Source organism: Cololabis saira, chromosome 9 (genome assembly GCF_033807715.1).
Source record: "Cololabis saira isolate AMF1-May2022 chromosome 9, fColSai1.1, whole genome shotgun sequence".
In the NCBI taxonomy this organism is placed as follows: Eukaryota; Metazoa; Chordata; class Actinopteri; order Beloniformes; family Belonidae; genus Cololabis; species Cololabis saira.
Genome location: NC_084595.1, coordinates 43,611,068 through 43,627,806, shown reverse-complemented (window position 1 = coordinate 43,627,806; position 16,739 = coordinate 43,611,068). Strand labels below are relative to the sequence as shown.

The 16,739-nt window shown below is 41.4% G+C and overlaps 1 protein-coding gene across 4 annotated transcripts in view; it reads left to right on the top strand.

The window, feature by feature from the left end:
• Positions 1-16,739, top strand: part of adam9 (ADAM metallopeptidase domain 9) — a 62,121-nt gene that overhangs the window by 29,093 nt on the left and 16,289 nt on the right. For all 4 annotated transcript variants that reach the window (XM_061729648.1, XM_061729645.1, XM_061729647.1 and 1 more), the window contains 12 exons: positions 1,480-1,556; positions 2,558-2,759; positions 5,254-5,319; positions 5,448-5,519; positions 8,716-8,885; positions 9,495-9,576; positions 10,865-10,998; positions 11,078-11,246; positions 13,525-13,617; positions 13,712-13,816; positions 14,987-15,077; positions 15,191-15,296. In XM_061729648.1, coding sequence (XP_061585632.1) covers positions 1,480-1,556; positions 2,558-2,759; positions 5,254-5,319; positions 5,448-5,519; positions 8,716-8,885; positions 9,495-9,576; positions 10,865-10,998; positions 11,078-11,246; positions 13,525-13,617; positions 13,712-13,816; positions 14,987-15,077; positions 15,191-15,296 — 1,367 coding nt within the window. The remainder of the gene's footprint in view (positions 1-1,479; positions 1,557-2,557; positions 2,760-5,253; positions 5,320-5,447; positions 5,520-8,715; positions 8,886-9,494; positions 9,577-10,864; positions 10,999-11,077; positions 11,247-13,524; positions 13,618-13,711; positions 13,817-14,986; positions 15,078-15,190; positions 15,297-16,739) is intronic.

Below are 16,739 nucleotides of genomic sequence, written 5' to 3'. Positions count from 1 at the left end.
CGTCCCTGCAGCGTCCCTCCCTCTGGGTTGCAGTTTGAAACCCTTGCAGGTGACATTGCCTCCTCCCGATGATCCACACTTTCTCAGTGTCTTAGCCAGTCTTGTGCAGGTTCAGACTTCTCATGAACTAGTTCAAAGTTCAGTTCACATAGTTTAAAAATGAATAGTTTGCGTTCATAGTTCACCATTTTCACTTTGAACTAGTTCAAATTCAGTTCATTTCAATATTTTTAGGTGAGAAGTACGAATGAAACGCCCCCCTATCCTAAAACTGTTCACTGTATACAATCATGTATTGTTCTAGTGGCTTTTCAACTTTACTCGGAGTAAATCTCCAACAATGTAGTCCATTATCAGTGTTTCTACCTGTTGCAGGTAAATCCTCCCCCTGAAGGAGCAGCAGTGACTGGGGTGGTTTGGGGCTGTTGGGTCTTCTTGCTCTTTCCTGATGATTTTGTTTGATTGTCAAGGACTTGCAGATATTTTCTCACACTGGACGGATGCTTTAACTTCACATGACGTTTCTAATTTGAAGTTGACGAGGCCGACGCTAGGACTAGTTTATTCAGCGCAGGTGGACATAATTTGCACAGAAAGGTTAGATTTTTACCGTCGGACTCTTTGGGAGACGATGTGTAAAATTCCCACAGATAATGATAAGGATCATCATCTGACGTCTCGCTGATGCTGCGTCTGCAACGTCTCTCTCTTCACTGGTCATGTAAAGATGCACCGGGCTCGGGCCACCATTGCCATGGAGCTGGTGCCCGTTGTTATGCTAGTGTGTGCGCTGCATTGTGGGTAATGTAGTGTGAAGTCTCGTCCAGTATTTTAAATGCTGGTGAAATGTATTCCATAATAATTGGACCTAAACACCGAAGCTGAAACTCACATAATCTGAACAGTTCAAGTTCCAGTTAGTGATCTGCAGAATGAACAAGTTCACAATAAAATGCATCAAGATAAAAATACAGTGCATAGTGGATAAGAACACAGGACAGCAATAACCAAGTCTAAAATTAATAACAATATTCACACCACAATGAAAGCTTTTCTAAAAAGCAGTGGGGGATTTAGCCGACCTGATCTCAGCAGGTAAAGAGTTCCAAAGTTTGGGGGCCCGCACTGCAAAAGCTGGAACACCTTTGGTCACAAGCCGGGCCCTGGGAATGATCAGAAGGCTGACACTTATTGATCTGATGATGATTTGATGTCAGTGATGTCTTTGTGTGTCCAGCAGAAACAAACCAAGCATGAACTCTGAGGAAGAGAGATGTTGGGGAATGATTATGTTTCTCTGATCACACACACACACACACACACACACACACACACACACACACACACACACACACAGGAAGTGTTTGTAAAGCTCGGTGATCAGCTGATCAGCTCCCTGGGTCTGTAGCTGGTTGTTCTGCTGGTCTGGCGTCTGCAGCGCCCCCTGCTGGTGTCACCTCACCCTCCTCTGTCTTCCAGAACCACTGCCAGTACCAGGGCTTCGTCCAAGGCGTGGAGGGCTCGTCTGTGGCCATGAGCATCTGCGGCGGCCTCAGGTAACACGCACACTTCACGCTTCACAGCCACTCCAGCACGCAGTGAGAACAGAGCCCAGTGCATCATGGGAGTCGGAGTCTCCTCCAGGGTTCAATCTGGGTTTGCTTGAGTTTCAAAGGCTCTGTCGAGTAAAATGATACAATTAATATTATCATTATATTGTATGATATTATATTAATGAAAGATCCTCATGTCTGGTGCACCATAAGAAAACCAGGGAACCGAATCAGAGTTAATTCAAGCTTTTATTATATCATGCACAATGTTTTCCAGCTGGAGGTTTTAAACTTTTCTCAAACCACAGATGTAGGAGAGAAATGCCCACTGTGGTCATCAATCCAGTCCTATTTATACTGAAAAGGGAGGTGTTTTGTACGTTATAGGAGCAGAACCTTATCTGTTGAATATTATCTGGGAGGCCGAATGCAGTGAAAGAAACTTAAACATGTCACACTTTCAGCCATATATTTTCTGTTTATCTCTAATCTGACATGCCAACCCAGCAAAGATCTACGACAACCAAAACCCAGAGAAAAACAGGAGGGGAACCATCAATCTTAACCATCCGTTCCTCTTCACCGTCCTCCCCTAAAGAAGAACTCAGATAATCAGTCTAATCATGAAAACAGGAGGTGGTTCTGCACTGAGAGCAACCATCAGTGTACAATCTTCTGTTTAAAAACCCTCATACTTTTAACAATTTCATAAAATCCTAACATTAGTTTAGTTAGGTATCTTTATTTTTCTCTGTGAGGGCAAATAATTGAGTGAGAAGCAAGAAAAACCTCTGAACCTCAACCGGGTCACTTTGATGGGTCTGACTTTCGTAATCCAGCGATCCATGTTTTCATTTTAACGTTGATCACACTACTGTTGACGTTCCAAACGTGAGGGTTCTTGTGCCGGTTTGGGTTGTGGTTCTGTGAGCTCTCAGGTCGGCTTCTCCGGTCTGTTCGGTCTGTCCGTCACTGACGTCCTGGGTCTGACTCTGTTTCCTCAGAGGAGTGGTGCATCTCGCTGACGACAGCTACGGGATCGAACCGTTAGACTCCGCCCCCGACCAGCACCTGGTGTACCGCCTGCAGGATGTGACATCACAGCCCCTCGGCTGTGAAACCCCTCACCACGAGCATGAGCACACAGAGGCCACGGAGCATGCTCAGTACAGACCTGAGGAGAGCCTGTACCGACAGCACAGCAGGGTGAGTCCACACCAGCCCCCGAATCTCGCGCTCAGAAGGCACGCCGTTTTTTTCCAGTGGCCAGCCGCGGTACTGCAACAAAAAATCCCATGGGCCCAGAAAGCTTTTTTCCCATAGACCGCAATAGTAAAAGAGAAGCCTCTAAAACTGTTCACAGGAACCTCCAGCTGTAATCACCGGCAATTACTAATCTTTGTATTCTATATTTTTAAGTTATGGACTTTATATCCGTCAAAAATGTTTTATAACGGCCAGAAAAGTCAAAGAAAAGTCTCTTTCTGGGCGTGACGTCACGGCTGACGTCACAGCCGTGTCCGTGCATTCCACGGATGTTTATATTAATACATATTATGTAATTATATTATATTAATACATTAATAATATATGCAATAATATACATGTAATAATATACATGAATTAATATATTATATTAATACATATTATATTAATACTCGCGGCATTGCCCCGGGGCATGATGGGAGGCCCCAGAGCATCATGGGAGGTGACTCAACTGCGCATGCTCTATGGGCCAGATAACGTGGAAGTAAACCCGGAAGTCAGGAACTTTTTCGTCGTATGCGCTGGCTGAGCAAAATGCATTGAAATGAATGGGCGGCCATTTTCAGTGTCCCATCCAGTTCTATAATACATCCATGGTCCACACACACACACACACACACACACACACACACACACACACACACACACACACACACACACACACACACACACACACACACACACAAGCTCCGTCTGAAATTCCCTACTTCCACCCTAATGAGTAGCAAAAACAGTATGTGAGATTTTTTAGTGCGTCCGAAACATTAGTACGTACTCAATAGTATGTACTATCCATACTCATTCCAGACACTAGCTAAGCAGAAACTTCCCACAATGCAATGCAGCAATGTTTGGTTGCTAAGTGCTATGCAGATACATCATAAGTGTAATATTAAGTATCATAATATTATTATATAATATGGATTTGCGCGTATTGTGGTCATGAAATGCATCTGCATTTCATGACCACAATGTGTGTAAATTTAGGTGAGGTGAACTGTAGAATAATTTTTATTATAATTTGATATAGGTCTTTTGTTCATTGTTTTGGTTCAAATGTTGAGACAGGAGGAAGCCTTAAAAAAAATCTCTCAAGTTGTTAATGAGAAACAGGGGTGGGATTAAATACATTTTCTTCTTCCCACTCCCTTTCGAGTGTTGACGAGTTAATTTGTATTTTAAATCTGCACCTGATAAACCTGATAAAGGTATTTGTTTAATTTTCTGTTGCACGCAGGTCAATTATGTTATGTTGTATTGCTCGAAATAAATATGAATTGAATTGAATATTAAGATTATAATATTCGTATATAATAATAATAATAATATAAAATGTCATCTTGTTTGGGCCAGGATAAACAGGTAAGAGCGGTGGTGCTGCTACTGCTGCTGTGACAGGAGTTGTTACCATGGTAACAACCCCTCCCAACGGCAGGAAGTGCCGTGTGGCTCTGAGTAGTACGTCCCAATTAATGCACACGACTGATATTTACTCAAAAGTGTGCTGAACTTAAGTATACTTTTTGAGTATACTGTTTCAGGACCGGTGTCCTGACTTGGTCCAGACTTGGACTATACAGATTCACCATGGAGACGCATTGTACACGGAAGTGATGATCCTATTTGTTCCACTAGAACTGATTAATGGAAAAATCTAAAGATAATCATCCAGTCTGATAAATGCTGAGGGGACATTTCTTTACTCACACAAGTCTGAGAAGGAATTATTATCATTATATATTATTATATTATCATTATTTCAGTTCAATTCAAAATACTTTATTAATCCGCGTAGGGAAATTGATTTGGAAGGAAATTGATATAAAGTATCTACATCATTATTGATAAAACTTACATTTGCAAGTAAATATCAGCTTATATAGCAATAACAGACTATGAGTATTATTTTGTTTATTTAAGAGGTAATGGGTTTATTTACAGCATGAATGTGTTTTTATTTACAGCGAAAATGTGTTTATTTGCAGCTTGACATTGTTTATTTACAGCATGAATGTGTTTATTTACAGAGTGAATGTGTTTATTTACAGCGTGAATGTTTATTTACAGAGTGAATGTTTATTTACAGCGTGAAATTGTTTATTTAAAAGCGTGAATGTGTTTATTTACAATGTGAATGTGTGTATTGTTTATTTACAGCTGAATGTGTTTATTTATAGAGTGAATGTGTTTATTGTTTATTTACAGCGTGAATGTGTTTATTGTTTATTTACAGAGTGAATGTGTTTATTTACAGCGTGAATGTGTTTATTGTTTATCTACAGCGTGAGAGTGTGTATTGTTTATCTACAGCGTGAGTGTGTGTATTGTTTATCTACAGCGTGAGTGTGTGTATTGACAGCCGTCTCCAGGGCAGCGCCCCACTCGGTGTGGTTTTCCGTGTTTCAGGTCTTCACTAACGGTGGTGTGTTTGCAGGTGAAGCGGGCCGTGCTCCATAAGACCCACTACGTGGAGCTGCTGCTGGTGGTGGACTACGACAGAGTGAGACCCACAAACACACACACATTCCTGGATGTGCTGGCGGAGCCGTCTCCTGCTGCTGACCCAGCACTTCCTCCCAGAGAGGAAGCTGATTCACTCTGTAATCATGTGTTCACTTCTCTCTTCAGTACATCTACATGAACAGGAATGCCACGGCGGTGAGGGAGGAGATGGTTCTTCTGGCCAACCTGATAGACGGTGTAAGTACACGGCCGCCCACACACACGTGACCAGAGGAGCGTCAGCGCTCGTCATCCTGCTCTGGCCTCCAGATCAAAGACACAGTCCCCACATTACCAAATAACTTACACACAAGTGCAACTGCAACAATCTCACAATCAACCACATGATCTGAACAAACAACTAAAGGCAGAAGCTCAACAATGGAACCCGGTGATGGACCGGGACCTAGACCGGTCTCTCCTCCTGCGGATGCAAAGCTCCGAGTTACAGCAACTTTGCTCTTTATTTCTCACGTTTGCGCCTCGATAATCCCGTTTTAAATATAAGTTTATATTGTTCATATTGTTATACCTACTTATGATAGAGGTGATCGCGGTCATTCACAGTGTGTAAGACTCAATAAACGTGTACATTGGTCTTAATCCGTCAGTATATAATACGCGTGACAATAAAGCGGAACGAGAAGCCGTTTTTCATCCACCAACTTAAAGCAGCACAACGTAACTTTTCAGCTTTTCTGAGTTTGGCGGCATCTTTTGGACAAAAGCAGTAGTGCTTTACCAGAAAGAACACTACGTTTCCCATGAGCACCAGCGCGTACTGCCGGAAAACTCCTGTCCCGTCGCTGCATTTGTTTTGATAGAAGACGGGACGCTTTTCTGTTTCACCAAGTGAACAGACGGAACGCAAAAAAAAAGATGTTAAACTGCTGGAAAGGAACTGGAATTTACCGGGATACCTTAAACAAGGAAGCCAGGGAGCGGTATATGGAGAAAATAATGATTATTAACGGTCTGGATCCATATGAAATCCCTAAAGAATGGAGCTTCTCGTCGGAGCGCCACTCTTTAGAAGGATTTACTGCCGCAGTTCTGCAGAACCACCGTCTTACTACCTTGTTTAGGAGTGTTTGGCAGCTTAGCTGGAGAAGTGGGGAATAAAACCCATTTGAATGATCCGGCCCCGGTCTGTGAGTGTTTGTTTGTGGTTTAATAAACCCGTGTTTTGATCCGAGGCCCGTCTGTGTGCGTGTTTGTTTGTTTACTGAGGAACGTTATGTTTGGTCGGACTCGTTACAGCCGCGATCCAACCGAGCCGACGACTCTCTTACTCTTTTAATTTGTTATCTCAGATAATTGGCCGGCCTCCGTGGTTCTGCCTCCGAGCAGGAAAGCGGTGAAAAGTTAAACCATTATTGATCTTTTCCCCACGTCTGTTGTGTGGAGCTGCTGCAGCCACAACGCAGCAACAGGTTACCAGCTCGTCCTGAGCTCTGCGCTCCAAGCCCCGCCCATTTTCGTCTCGACTACGAATCGGGAAGGAGGGGGAAGCGACGTATGCCGTAAAGCAGTCAAAGCCGTAAAGATTTGTAGTTTTTTAGTGTGGCAGGGTTCCTACCATGCACCTCAAAGTTACATAGTGCCAGTGAAGGTGATACAGACCCCTCAGACCATGACAGAGGTTCATTAAACCTGTTGGAAGTTGATGTACCATCACAATGACTCTGGAAATATGATATTAAGGTGGAAAAGTTACGTAGTGTCGCTTTTTAGTTCTGGTGTTGGTTCTTAAAATACAAACAAGAAAAGCAGAGTGTAATGATGCACTAACGCTGCCCATAAACATTCACAAATCCTTACGATCATAATATCAAAACTCTTCACGGAACGCAAAGCACAAAGCAAAGAACTGCAATCCCCATAGTGCAATGCAGCTTAAATCGGAAGAAATGCCTCCAAATAAATTATTTTTTCCAGGCCTCAACTTTTGATAGGACTGTCTCCAGCTCACAGCCAATGTTTTTTTTAATTAGTTTTACTTGTTTTTGCAAGTTCCTTGTTAGGATGAGCGGTTTTTAATGGATAATTCTCTTCATTATCATATTCAAATATATATACATGAGGAAGGAGACGGGGAGGAGAGTTGTGCTACCGCATTTGCGCTCAATTCCACTCTGATTGAGATGTTCAAAGAAACCTGCGTGGATTTGGAAGTACGCACAGTTTTGAACATATGAATTTTTTTTTTAGCGTATGCAAGAATTCCACGCACGGATTCACGTTGAAATCCACGCACGTTTCGAACATGAGACCCCTGGTCCAGGAAACCAGGGTGAACCTGGTTCTGGGGTTCTCCCCACCAGAACCAGCCTGCCCCTTACAACTAAATAAAGCGTGAGCTACATAATTCCAGCCTCTGGTACCCTGGAGCATCTTCCCGGCCAGCATGACTGCAGCAGCTCCGGATTACTTCAGAACAACAAAGAGAGAAAAAAGAGGCTTCTCCTGGAGATCTGGGGCCGGATTCACCAATATGTTCTTAAGAACGATCTTAAGAAATGTCTTAAGATCTAAAATTAAGAAGTTCATAAGAAAGTTCTTAAGTGCAATTCCTCAATATTTTCTTAAGAACCGTCTTAAGAACTGTCATTTCTTACGAATTTCCTATTTTTCCTACTTAAGAACTTCTTAAAATATGGCTGTATCCGAAATGGCATACTAAGTACTACATGCTACATACTGCATCAGTATGTACTGTATACTGCATACTAAATGAGCGATTCAGTAGCCGCTTCAGCAGACCGTTCACACAGCAGTAGCAGCCAAGTATCCCAGAATTATATTATATTATATTTATATTATTATTATTCATTTCATTATATTCAGTTTCTTCACTACACCGATACATCGCTCCAAAATATTGCGGGTCTTTGTTTGTGCAAATGTGTTGAAAAAGGTGATATTAGAGTGTTACCTTTTCACAGAAGAAATTTTAAGACAGGTCAAGGTTGTCTTAAAGTTAAGAAAAAAGTCAAGAACAAATTTGAGAACTTTTATTTCAAGAATACCATTTATTCTTAAGTTTTTTCTTAAGAAGAAACTTAAGAAGAAAGTTGAGAAAATACTTAAGATCATTTTTGGAGAATATGACTTCTTCTCTTTTTTCTTCTTAAGACTGAACTTAAGAAAAAAAATGACACTTAAGAAGATTTTTTTTCTTAAGAATGTTTTGTGAATCCGGCCCCAGGTGTTTTCTGATTGGTCGGATTCCAGGAGGCTTGCAGAGCTTCCAGCTCATGAACAAATGTGGTGAAGTTTAAAAGACAGGAAGTTTTTGTTGCTGCCGCAGACTCTTGTTTTAAAGTGACCTGGTTGCTATGACGATGGCGAGATGCGCTGAAGCTCCAGTGTGTTTGTGTCCCTGTCGATGCAGATCTACGTGCAGCTGAACATTCGGGTGGTCCTGGTCGGTCTGGAGATCTGGACCCAGCAGAACCTGATCAGCACCGAGGGAGGAGCTGGAGAAGTGCTGAGTCGCTTCACTCAGTGGAGGGAGAAGAGCCTGGTCCCCCGCCGCCGCCACGACTCGGCACAGCTCATCCTGTCAGTACCCGCTCAGAACATCACACGCTGCTCATGGAGAACATGTTCACGCCCATCGATGAGGGAGTGTAGGGCAGACCCAGAAAAATAACAACACACATTTAGTGTCCACAAGAGTTTATGATGAGTTCATGACATTTCTGGAGGTTGTGTGGCAAGGCAAGTTTATTTGTACAACACAATTCAACACAAGGTAGTTCAAAGTGCTTTACATCAACATTAAAAGCGGCAAGACACAATTAAACAGTAAATAACAAATACAATGAAATAAAATGATAAGAAAAGAGGTAAAATAATAAAAAGCACAAGTTGTTAAAAAGTAAGGGCAGTAGATCCAGCAGGTACATCTCATTCTTAAAATGGCAAGAATTACGTTTCTATACGGTGAAAACGTACAAAGACCGGGTCAAATACAGTATTACAAAAGTAATCTGTAACAATTCGTACGGTGATTAAACCAATTTGACAATTCCATGCCACAATGCCTGTTTCCAGGTCTTATTTCACACAACTGAGGAGAATTGCGTTTCTATACGGTACGGTACGCTATTCTATAAACGTACAAAGACCGGTAACCCTTGGTAACACGTGATCCTGGGGTCCCTGCAGGAAGAAGAGCTTCGGGTCGACGGCAGGAATGGCCTATGTGTCCACCGTCTGCTCCAGGAGCCACGGAGGAGGGATCAACGCGGTACGCTGCCCCGCCGCCCCGCCACCCGTCACACAGCACCAACCAGGACGCTTCTGTTTTCAGCTTAATTTCAAATACAAATCAAGAGGTGGAAGAAAGATCAGGCGTTTTAAACAGATCATGTCATGTTCTGGACACAACCGGGAGGACCTGGGTACCGAACTGACCTGTCTTCAGTCCTGACTTGTCTTCAGTCCCATCCTGCCCTCTGTAGAGAATATTGGAGAGTTTCAGAGAGAGTGTTGCATATCGTCCCAGCTTGTTCTGTATGGAAGAGCATTAGGGCCATGCAGGAGAAAAAATATTTGAGAGGGGAAGATTTTTTTTTTATTGTGCACTTCGAAAGTTGAAATGTCGAGAATAATGTTGAAATGCAATTTCAAGAATAAAGTCGAAATTTCACCTTTTTTCTCAACATTTCAACTTTATTCACGAAATTTTGACTTTTTTCTCGACATTTCGACTTTTTTTCTCGAAATTGTATCTCAACATTAATCTCGACTTTTTTCTCGACATTTTGACTTTTTTCTCAAAGTGCATAATTAAAAAATATTTTCCTCCTCTAAAAATATTATTTTTATTTTATGCCTGGCCCTAATACTCTTACGTCGTTCTGAGCTGGAGATTTCAAGTTGAGTTTTAACCCAACTCTGCCACCTGCTGGCGTAGATGAGCACCTGCATGTGTCCAACAGGACGGATCATTGGTCATAAACACTTTACAGAAGAGTATTAGGGCCAGGCAGGAAACAAATATTTTAGGGGAATTTTTTTTTTTCATTATGCAATTCGAGAAAAAAGTCAAAATTTTGAGATAAAAAGTCAAAATGTTGAGGAAAAAAGTCAACATTTTGTGAATGAAGTTTTGATTGATGATTTGAAACACATATCACACATGCAGTTGCATAACTTCATAAATGTCCCCTTAACGTTCCACTCCAAGGATGTAAGTTAGTTAGTTATTTACGGCTGCTGCTGCAGAGCTGTCAGTCACTCTAACTGGATTTGATGGGCCAGAGGAGACATTTACACTTTATTCACCAAATTGTATTTCAATTTTATTCTCGAAATTTCGACTTTATTCTTGAAATTGTATTTCAACATTAATCTCGACATTTCGATTTCGAAGTGCATAATGAAAAAAAAAAATCTTCCTCCTCTAAAATATTATTTTTATTTTTCTCCTGCCTGGCCCTAATAGTCTTCCGTACACCCAAGTATCAGATGAATAACTAAACTTGACTGGTCGTGAGACCTCGTTCAGAAACGTTCTGCTCTTCTCCTCTCAGTTCTCCAACAACAGGGTCAACTCGTTTGCCTCCATTGTGGCTCACGAGCTGGGTCACAACCTGGGGATGAACCACGACGACGGACGCCAGTGCAGCTGCCCCGGCTCGGCCTGCATCATGAACTCCGGAGCCACGTGAGAGCCCCGTCCACCGCCCCAGGTCCACGCCAGGACCCCACGCCGCTCACGTCTAACCGCTCCTCTCCCTCTGCAGAGGCTCCAAAAACTTCAGCAGCTGCAGCGCCGACGACTTCGAGAAGATGCTGCTGGTGGGAGGCTCGTGTCTCCTGAACGTGCCCCGGCCCGACGAGGCCTACAGCGCCCCCTACTGCGGGAACGGCCTGGTGGACGTCGGCGAGGAGTGCGACTGTGGATCGGAGAAGGTCAGCTGCTTCACTCTTCCAGCTGTGATAGGGCCTGTAGCACCCTATACAGGACTGTCCCTGAAAATTACAATATTGTGATAAAGTTCTTTATTTTCTGTAATGCAATTAAAAAAACAAAAATGTCATACATTCTGGATTCATTACAAATCAACTGAAATATTGCAAGCCTTTTATTATTTGAATATTGCTGATTATGGCTTACAGTTTAAGATTAAGATTCTCAGAATATTCAATTTTTTTGAGATAGGATATTTGAGTTTTCTTAAGCTGTAAGCCATGATCAGCAATATTAAAATAATAAAAGGCTTGCAATATTTCAGTTGATTTGTAATGAATCCAGAATGTATGACATTTTTGCATTACAGAAAATAAAGAGCTTTATCACAATATTCTAATTTTCTGAGACAGTCCTGTAATGTAATAATTTCTTGAAAATGTAATAACGCCTGAAAATGTAATACAATTTGCACTTAACTCAATCGAAAATGTAATAAAACCCAATAATGTAATAACTTCCCCAATAATGTAATAAAATATCCTGACTGATATTGTAATAAGATTTTTACCAATAATGTAATACCTTATTACGTTATTGGGAATTTATTACAGGGTATTCAAACTCTGCAATTTAACCCAATAGTCATTAAGTTGTTTCAAATCCAGCGTATATAACATTCTTAGATACTTAAAACACAAAATGTAGAACTCTGGACTGAAAATGAACATATATATTACATTATTTGTCAAGTATTACATTATCAGTTTTGGAAAAAAAAAAAAAAAAGACCCACCTGAAAATGTAATAAATTCCCAATAACGTAATAAGGTATTACATTATCGGTAAAAATGTTATTACAATATCTGTCAGGATATTTTATTACATTATTGGTGAATTTATTACATTATTGTGTTTTATTACATTTTCGATTGAGTTAAGTGCAAACTTTATTACATTTTCAGGGGTTATTACATTTTCAGGAAATGATTACATTATAGGGTGCTACAGGGCCCATCCCATAATCATGTATATGGTTACCAAGCTGACCTCTATAGAAGCAGATGTTTGGTCAGTTTGCTGGTCTTTAGAATTCAGGTGTACGTTAACACAATGCCAAGAGGGAACAACATCAGCAGGGATCTTTTAAAGGAGCACATTTTGCAGCATATCAATCAGGAAAAGGTTATAACGCTGTTTCTAAATGTAGTTCAACTTTCTACGGTGAGAGAGACTTTTGACGAGCAGAAAACATTCACGAAAGTTTTCAGCAGGTTGTTGTTAAGTCTTACCTGGAGAAACCTGTTGTTCTGGCAAGACGTCGGTAATCTGAACCTCTTGGCCAGGCGTGTTCTTTCCCATTCAAGCACTGATTTTAAAGGCGATGAGTTCTGGGACCTCCAGCTACCCGTGAGACCCGCTAACTGAAGCTATTGCTTCTGTTGGGGGATCTACAAGCAGTTGAATAATGGGGGTACTTAGTATTGACCACATGATTATCTCTTGTTTTGGGAGCAACATATAGTTGCAGAGTGTAAAACAATGCATTGATGTTTAGGGCTGGGGATCGATTCAAATGTCAAGGATCGATTCCGATTCTTAAGATTCAGAACCGATTATCACGCTTTAATTCGATTCGATATTGATTTGGGTTAGTGTTATTAAAAATGTTTTTTCAGCTATTGCATGAATTATGACTGTAGTTCTGCAACATATTAATACTAGTATTATATTGAGATTCAACAGCAAGTATTGCAGCTAATGATGCTGTAAGGACCAATCAGCTCCCAGAATGCTCATAGAACTGCTTTCAGAAACATCGTGTGGGTCAGAATTATCAAACAGATCCAGGGAGGAAACAGAGACGGATGAAATCTGTTTTACTTTTTCCCATTTATGAGAATTTGGTTATTAGCATTTTATGCAAATGTAACCCCAAGACACTATATAGAAATATAGACAATTTATGCAATTATAACTGAAAACTTTATATATTTTCATACTTTTAAACATATTTAAAAGCAAAAACATGGCACCAATTATGCTCATGTCCAACAAAACATTCCTTTTTTGGGCATAAACAAAAAAATGTATATGAGAATCGATTTAGAATCGGAAAATCGATCTTTTCAACACGAGCCTAGTGATGTTCACTGAGGTTGTACTGGACGTCAGAAAGGTCCTCCAGGACGTGTGCTGAGATGTTTGCTGAGCCAACGAGAGAAGAGTTGAGGTGTGATGTTGGCAGGAAACCACAACCTCGTGTGCTTGTGTGTTCAGGAGTGTGAACAGGACCCGTGCTGTGAGTACCGGACCTGCAAGCTGAAGTCTGGAGCTCAGTGTGCGAGCGGAGAGTGCTGCTACAACTGTCAGGTAAACCTGAACCTTCTGTACCGGCTCACACTTGACCCCGTCCAGGGAAAAGAGCTGCTAAGTAAAGCGGTTCCCGGTGTCTCCGTGTGTGTAGTACCTGCCGGGAGGAACGGTGTGCCGCTCCAGCAGCGACGAGTGCGATCTACCAGAGTACTGTAACGGCTCCTCGTCCTTCTGCCAGAGCGACGTCTTCGTCCAGGTGAGACCCCCGGCCCCCGTCTGGACCCCGGACCCCGGGTCTGGACCCCGGCCCCGTCTGGACCCGGACCCCGGGTCTGGAGGCTTCAGCTTTAGTTTAGTTTAGTTTATTTATTTAGCAATATAAGACAAATTGAACAATAAATGTAAAAACATTGAAATAACATGCAATGAAGAAAGAAGCCTGGTGGCTTATACAGGACTGTCTCAGAAAATTAGAATATTGTGATAAAGTTCTTTATTTTCTGTAATGCAATTTAAAAAAAAAAAAAAAAAAAAAAAAAAAATGTCATACATTCTGGATTCATTACAAATCAACTGAAATATTGCAAGCCTTTTATTATTTTAATATTGCTGATTATGGTTTACAGTTTAAGATTAAGATTCCCAGAATATTCAAATTTTTTGAGATAGGATATTTGAGTTTTCTTAAGCTGTAAACCATGATCAGCAATATTAAAATAATAAAAGGCTTGCAATATTTCAGTTGATTTGTAATGAATCCAGAATGTGTGACATTTTTGCATTACAGGAAATAAAGGACTTTATCACAATATTCTAATTTTCTGAGACAGTCCTGTATAGAATCCTTTCCATATATGAATAAAAAACACAACAAAAGCTACACAAGGGGGAGTAAAAAAACAAAAAACACAAAAGAAAATGTAACTCAGATTAAATAATAAACACTACAAAGATGAAACAATAAGAAAGTTCTTTAAATGTTTTTTGAATATTTGCAAGAATGGTGATGATTTAAGAGATTTATTGAGTGAATTCCACAAGTGGGGAAAGATTGATGTTTACATGTTCTACAAAACGCTAAATTAAAATCATCTTTGTGCCTTGTGGCATAAGAATGAATATCGGAATTAACACCAAAGAAATAATGAAAAGAAGAAGGAAGATCTTGTAGATAATTTTTAATTTTGAACATAAATAAACATGTTTGAAAAATGTTAATTTTATTGACGGATAATAATGAATATTTAATGAAAAGGGGAGTAGATGGCTCATATCTGTTTGCATGTGATATCATTCTGAGAAACCTTTTTTGAATTATCAGTAATTTATTATTATATGTTGAATGTGTGGAAGCCCAAACAACGTTGCAGTAATTAAGATGAGGGAAGATTCACCGTCACTGATGAACCGTGCTGTGGCGTTTCAGAACGGGCAGCCGTGCAGGAACCAGCAGGCCTTCTGCTACAACGGGAAGTGCCAGCACCGCGACGGCCAGTGCCAGGCCCTGTTCGGATCCAGTACGTCCCTCCGCCTGCTCCCACCACAGTCCTGCTCCCACCACAGTCCTGCTCCCACCACAGTCCAGCTCCTCCTCTTCCATCATTCCTTCACTTCTGTTCCTGCTTTTCAGAGGCCAAGGCGGCTCCTCTCAACTGCTTCTTAGACGTCAACAGCAAAGGAGATCGCTTCGGTAACTGTGGCTACGCCAACCACAACTACAGGAAGTGTGAGAGCAGGTAACACACACACACACACACACACACACACACACACACACACACACACACACACACACACACACACACACACACACACACACACACACACACACACTTTTGGGCGCTTTTCCACTAGTACCTACTCAGCCCGGCTCCACCCGCCTTGCCCTCGTTTCTTTTCAATACCCAGATCAGAAGTAGGAGGTTGGAGTGAAGCTGCTGTGACGTATTTGATTGTGTATCTAAACTAAGAAGACAACAACACTAAAGATGTAGAACCTGGAGGAGATGATAGATGTGCTGCTGGATCTGTGACTTGTGTTTGATATCGAGTTAAAAAGTGAGAGTGAGAGAAGCTTCAAGCGGCGACGCTTTTTATTTTTGTCTCTGTGCTGCTGAAAAGTCAGCTGGAGCCGTGAGCAGCTATGAAGAGACAGAACTCCTGGTAGATCTGGTCGTTCCTTATCGCCCGTCTAGATCCCTTTTTAGTTCTCTCCTCAGCACCAGGTTTATGAACATCTGCACCTCAGAGTTGGATCATGAAACAGACTTTTGCTGACGTTGCTGGTTGAATAAAATGAACCAGAATCCGTCAGAGTCTCTTTCTCTGATTTCCTCCTCCTGACTCAGACGTCTGACTCCAACCCCCCGACCAATCGGTGGCCTGTAGTGTGATGATGTCAGATACAGCTGACTCAGCCGCTTAGAACCTCGGCAGAATAGTTACAGAAAAGTATCTACTCGACCCGTCTCGACCACAGCTGCAACTAGTAGGAGAAACTGTGGAGAAGACGGGATAACAGCCGATTATGGGCTTAAATTAAAGTCAGTTGGACTTGACAGTGACCCGTACAGTTACCAAGAACCAGTGGTCCATGGACATTAATATTTGGTACAGTTACCAAGAACCAGTGGTCCATGGACATTAATATTTGGTGCAGTTACCAAGAACCAGTGGTCCATGGACATTAATATTTGGTGCAGTTACCAAGAACCAGTGGTCCATGGACATTAATATTTGGCCACAAATCCAGTTTCCTGATATTTATATGTACTTAATTTTTACGCCGGGGAAATAATAATAATAATAATAATAATAATAATAATTCATTTTATTTGGAGGCGCCTTTCACGTCACCCAAGGTCACCTTACATAATAAAAACAAGAACTACAATTAAAATACAATAAAACATCCATAAAAGCAATAATACAAATAATATAACAGTAGACAAACAAACTGGTGGGAAGTAGTGCATGATGTCCGGTTATAGTGAATGGGCAAGTTTGAACAGGTGGGTTTTGAGTTGCGTTTTGAATGTGGTGATGGAGTCTATTTGTTTTATGTGTGGGGGGAGGGAGTTCCAGAGTCTGGGTGCCGAGCAACTGAAAGCTCGGGCACCCATGGTGCTAAGGTGTGAGGTGGGAGTGTAAAGGAGTCCAGCAGAGGTTGAGCGGAGGGT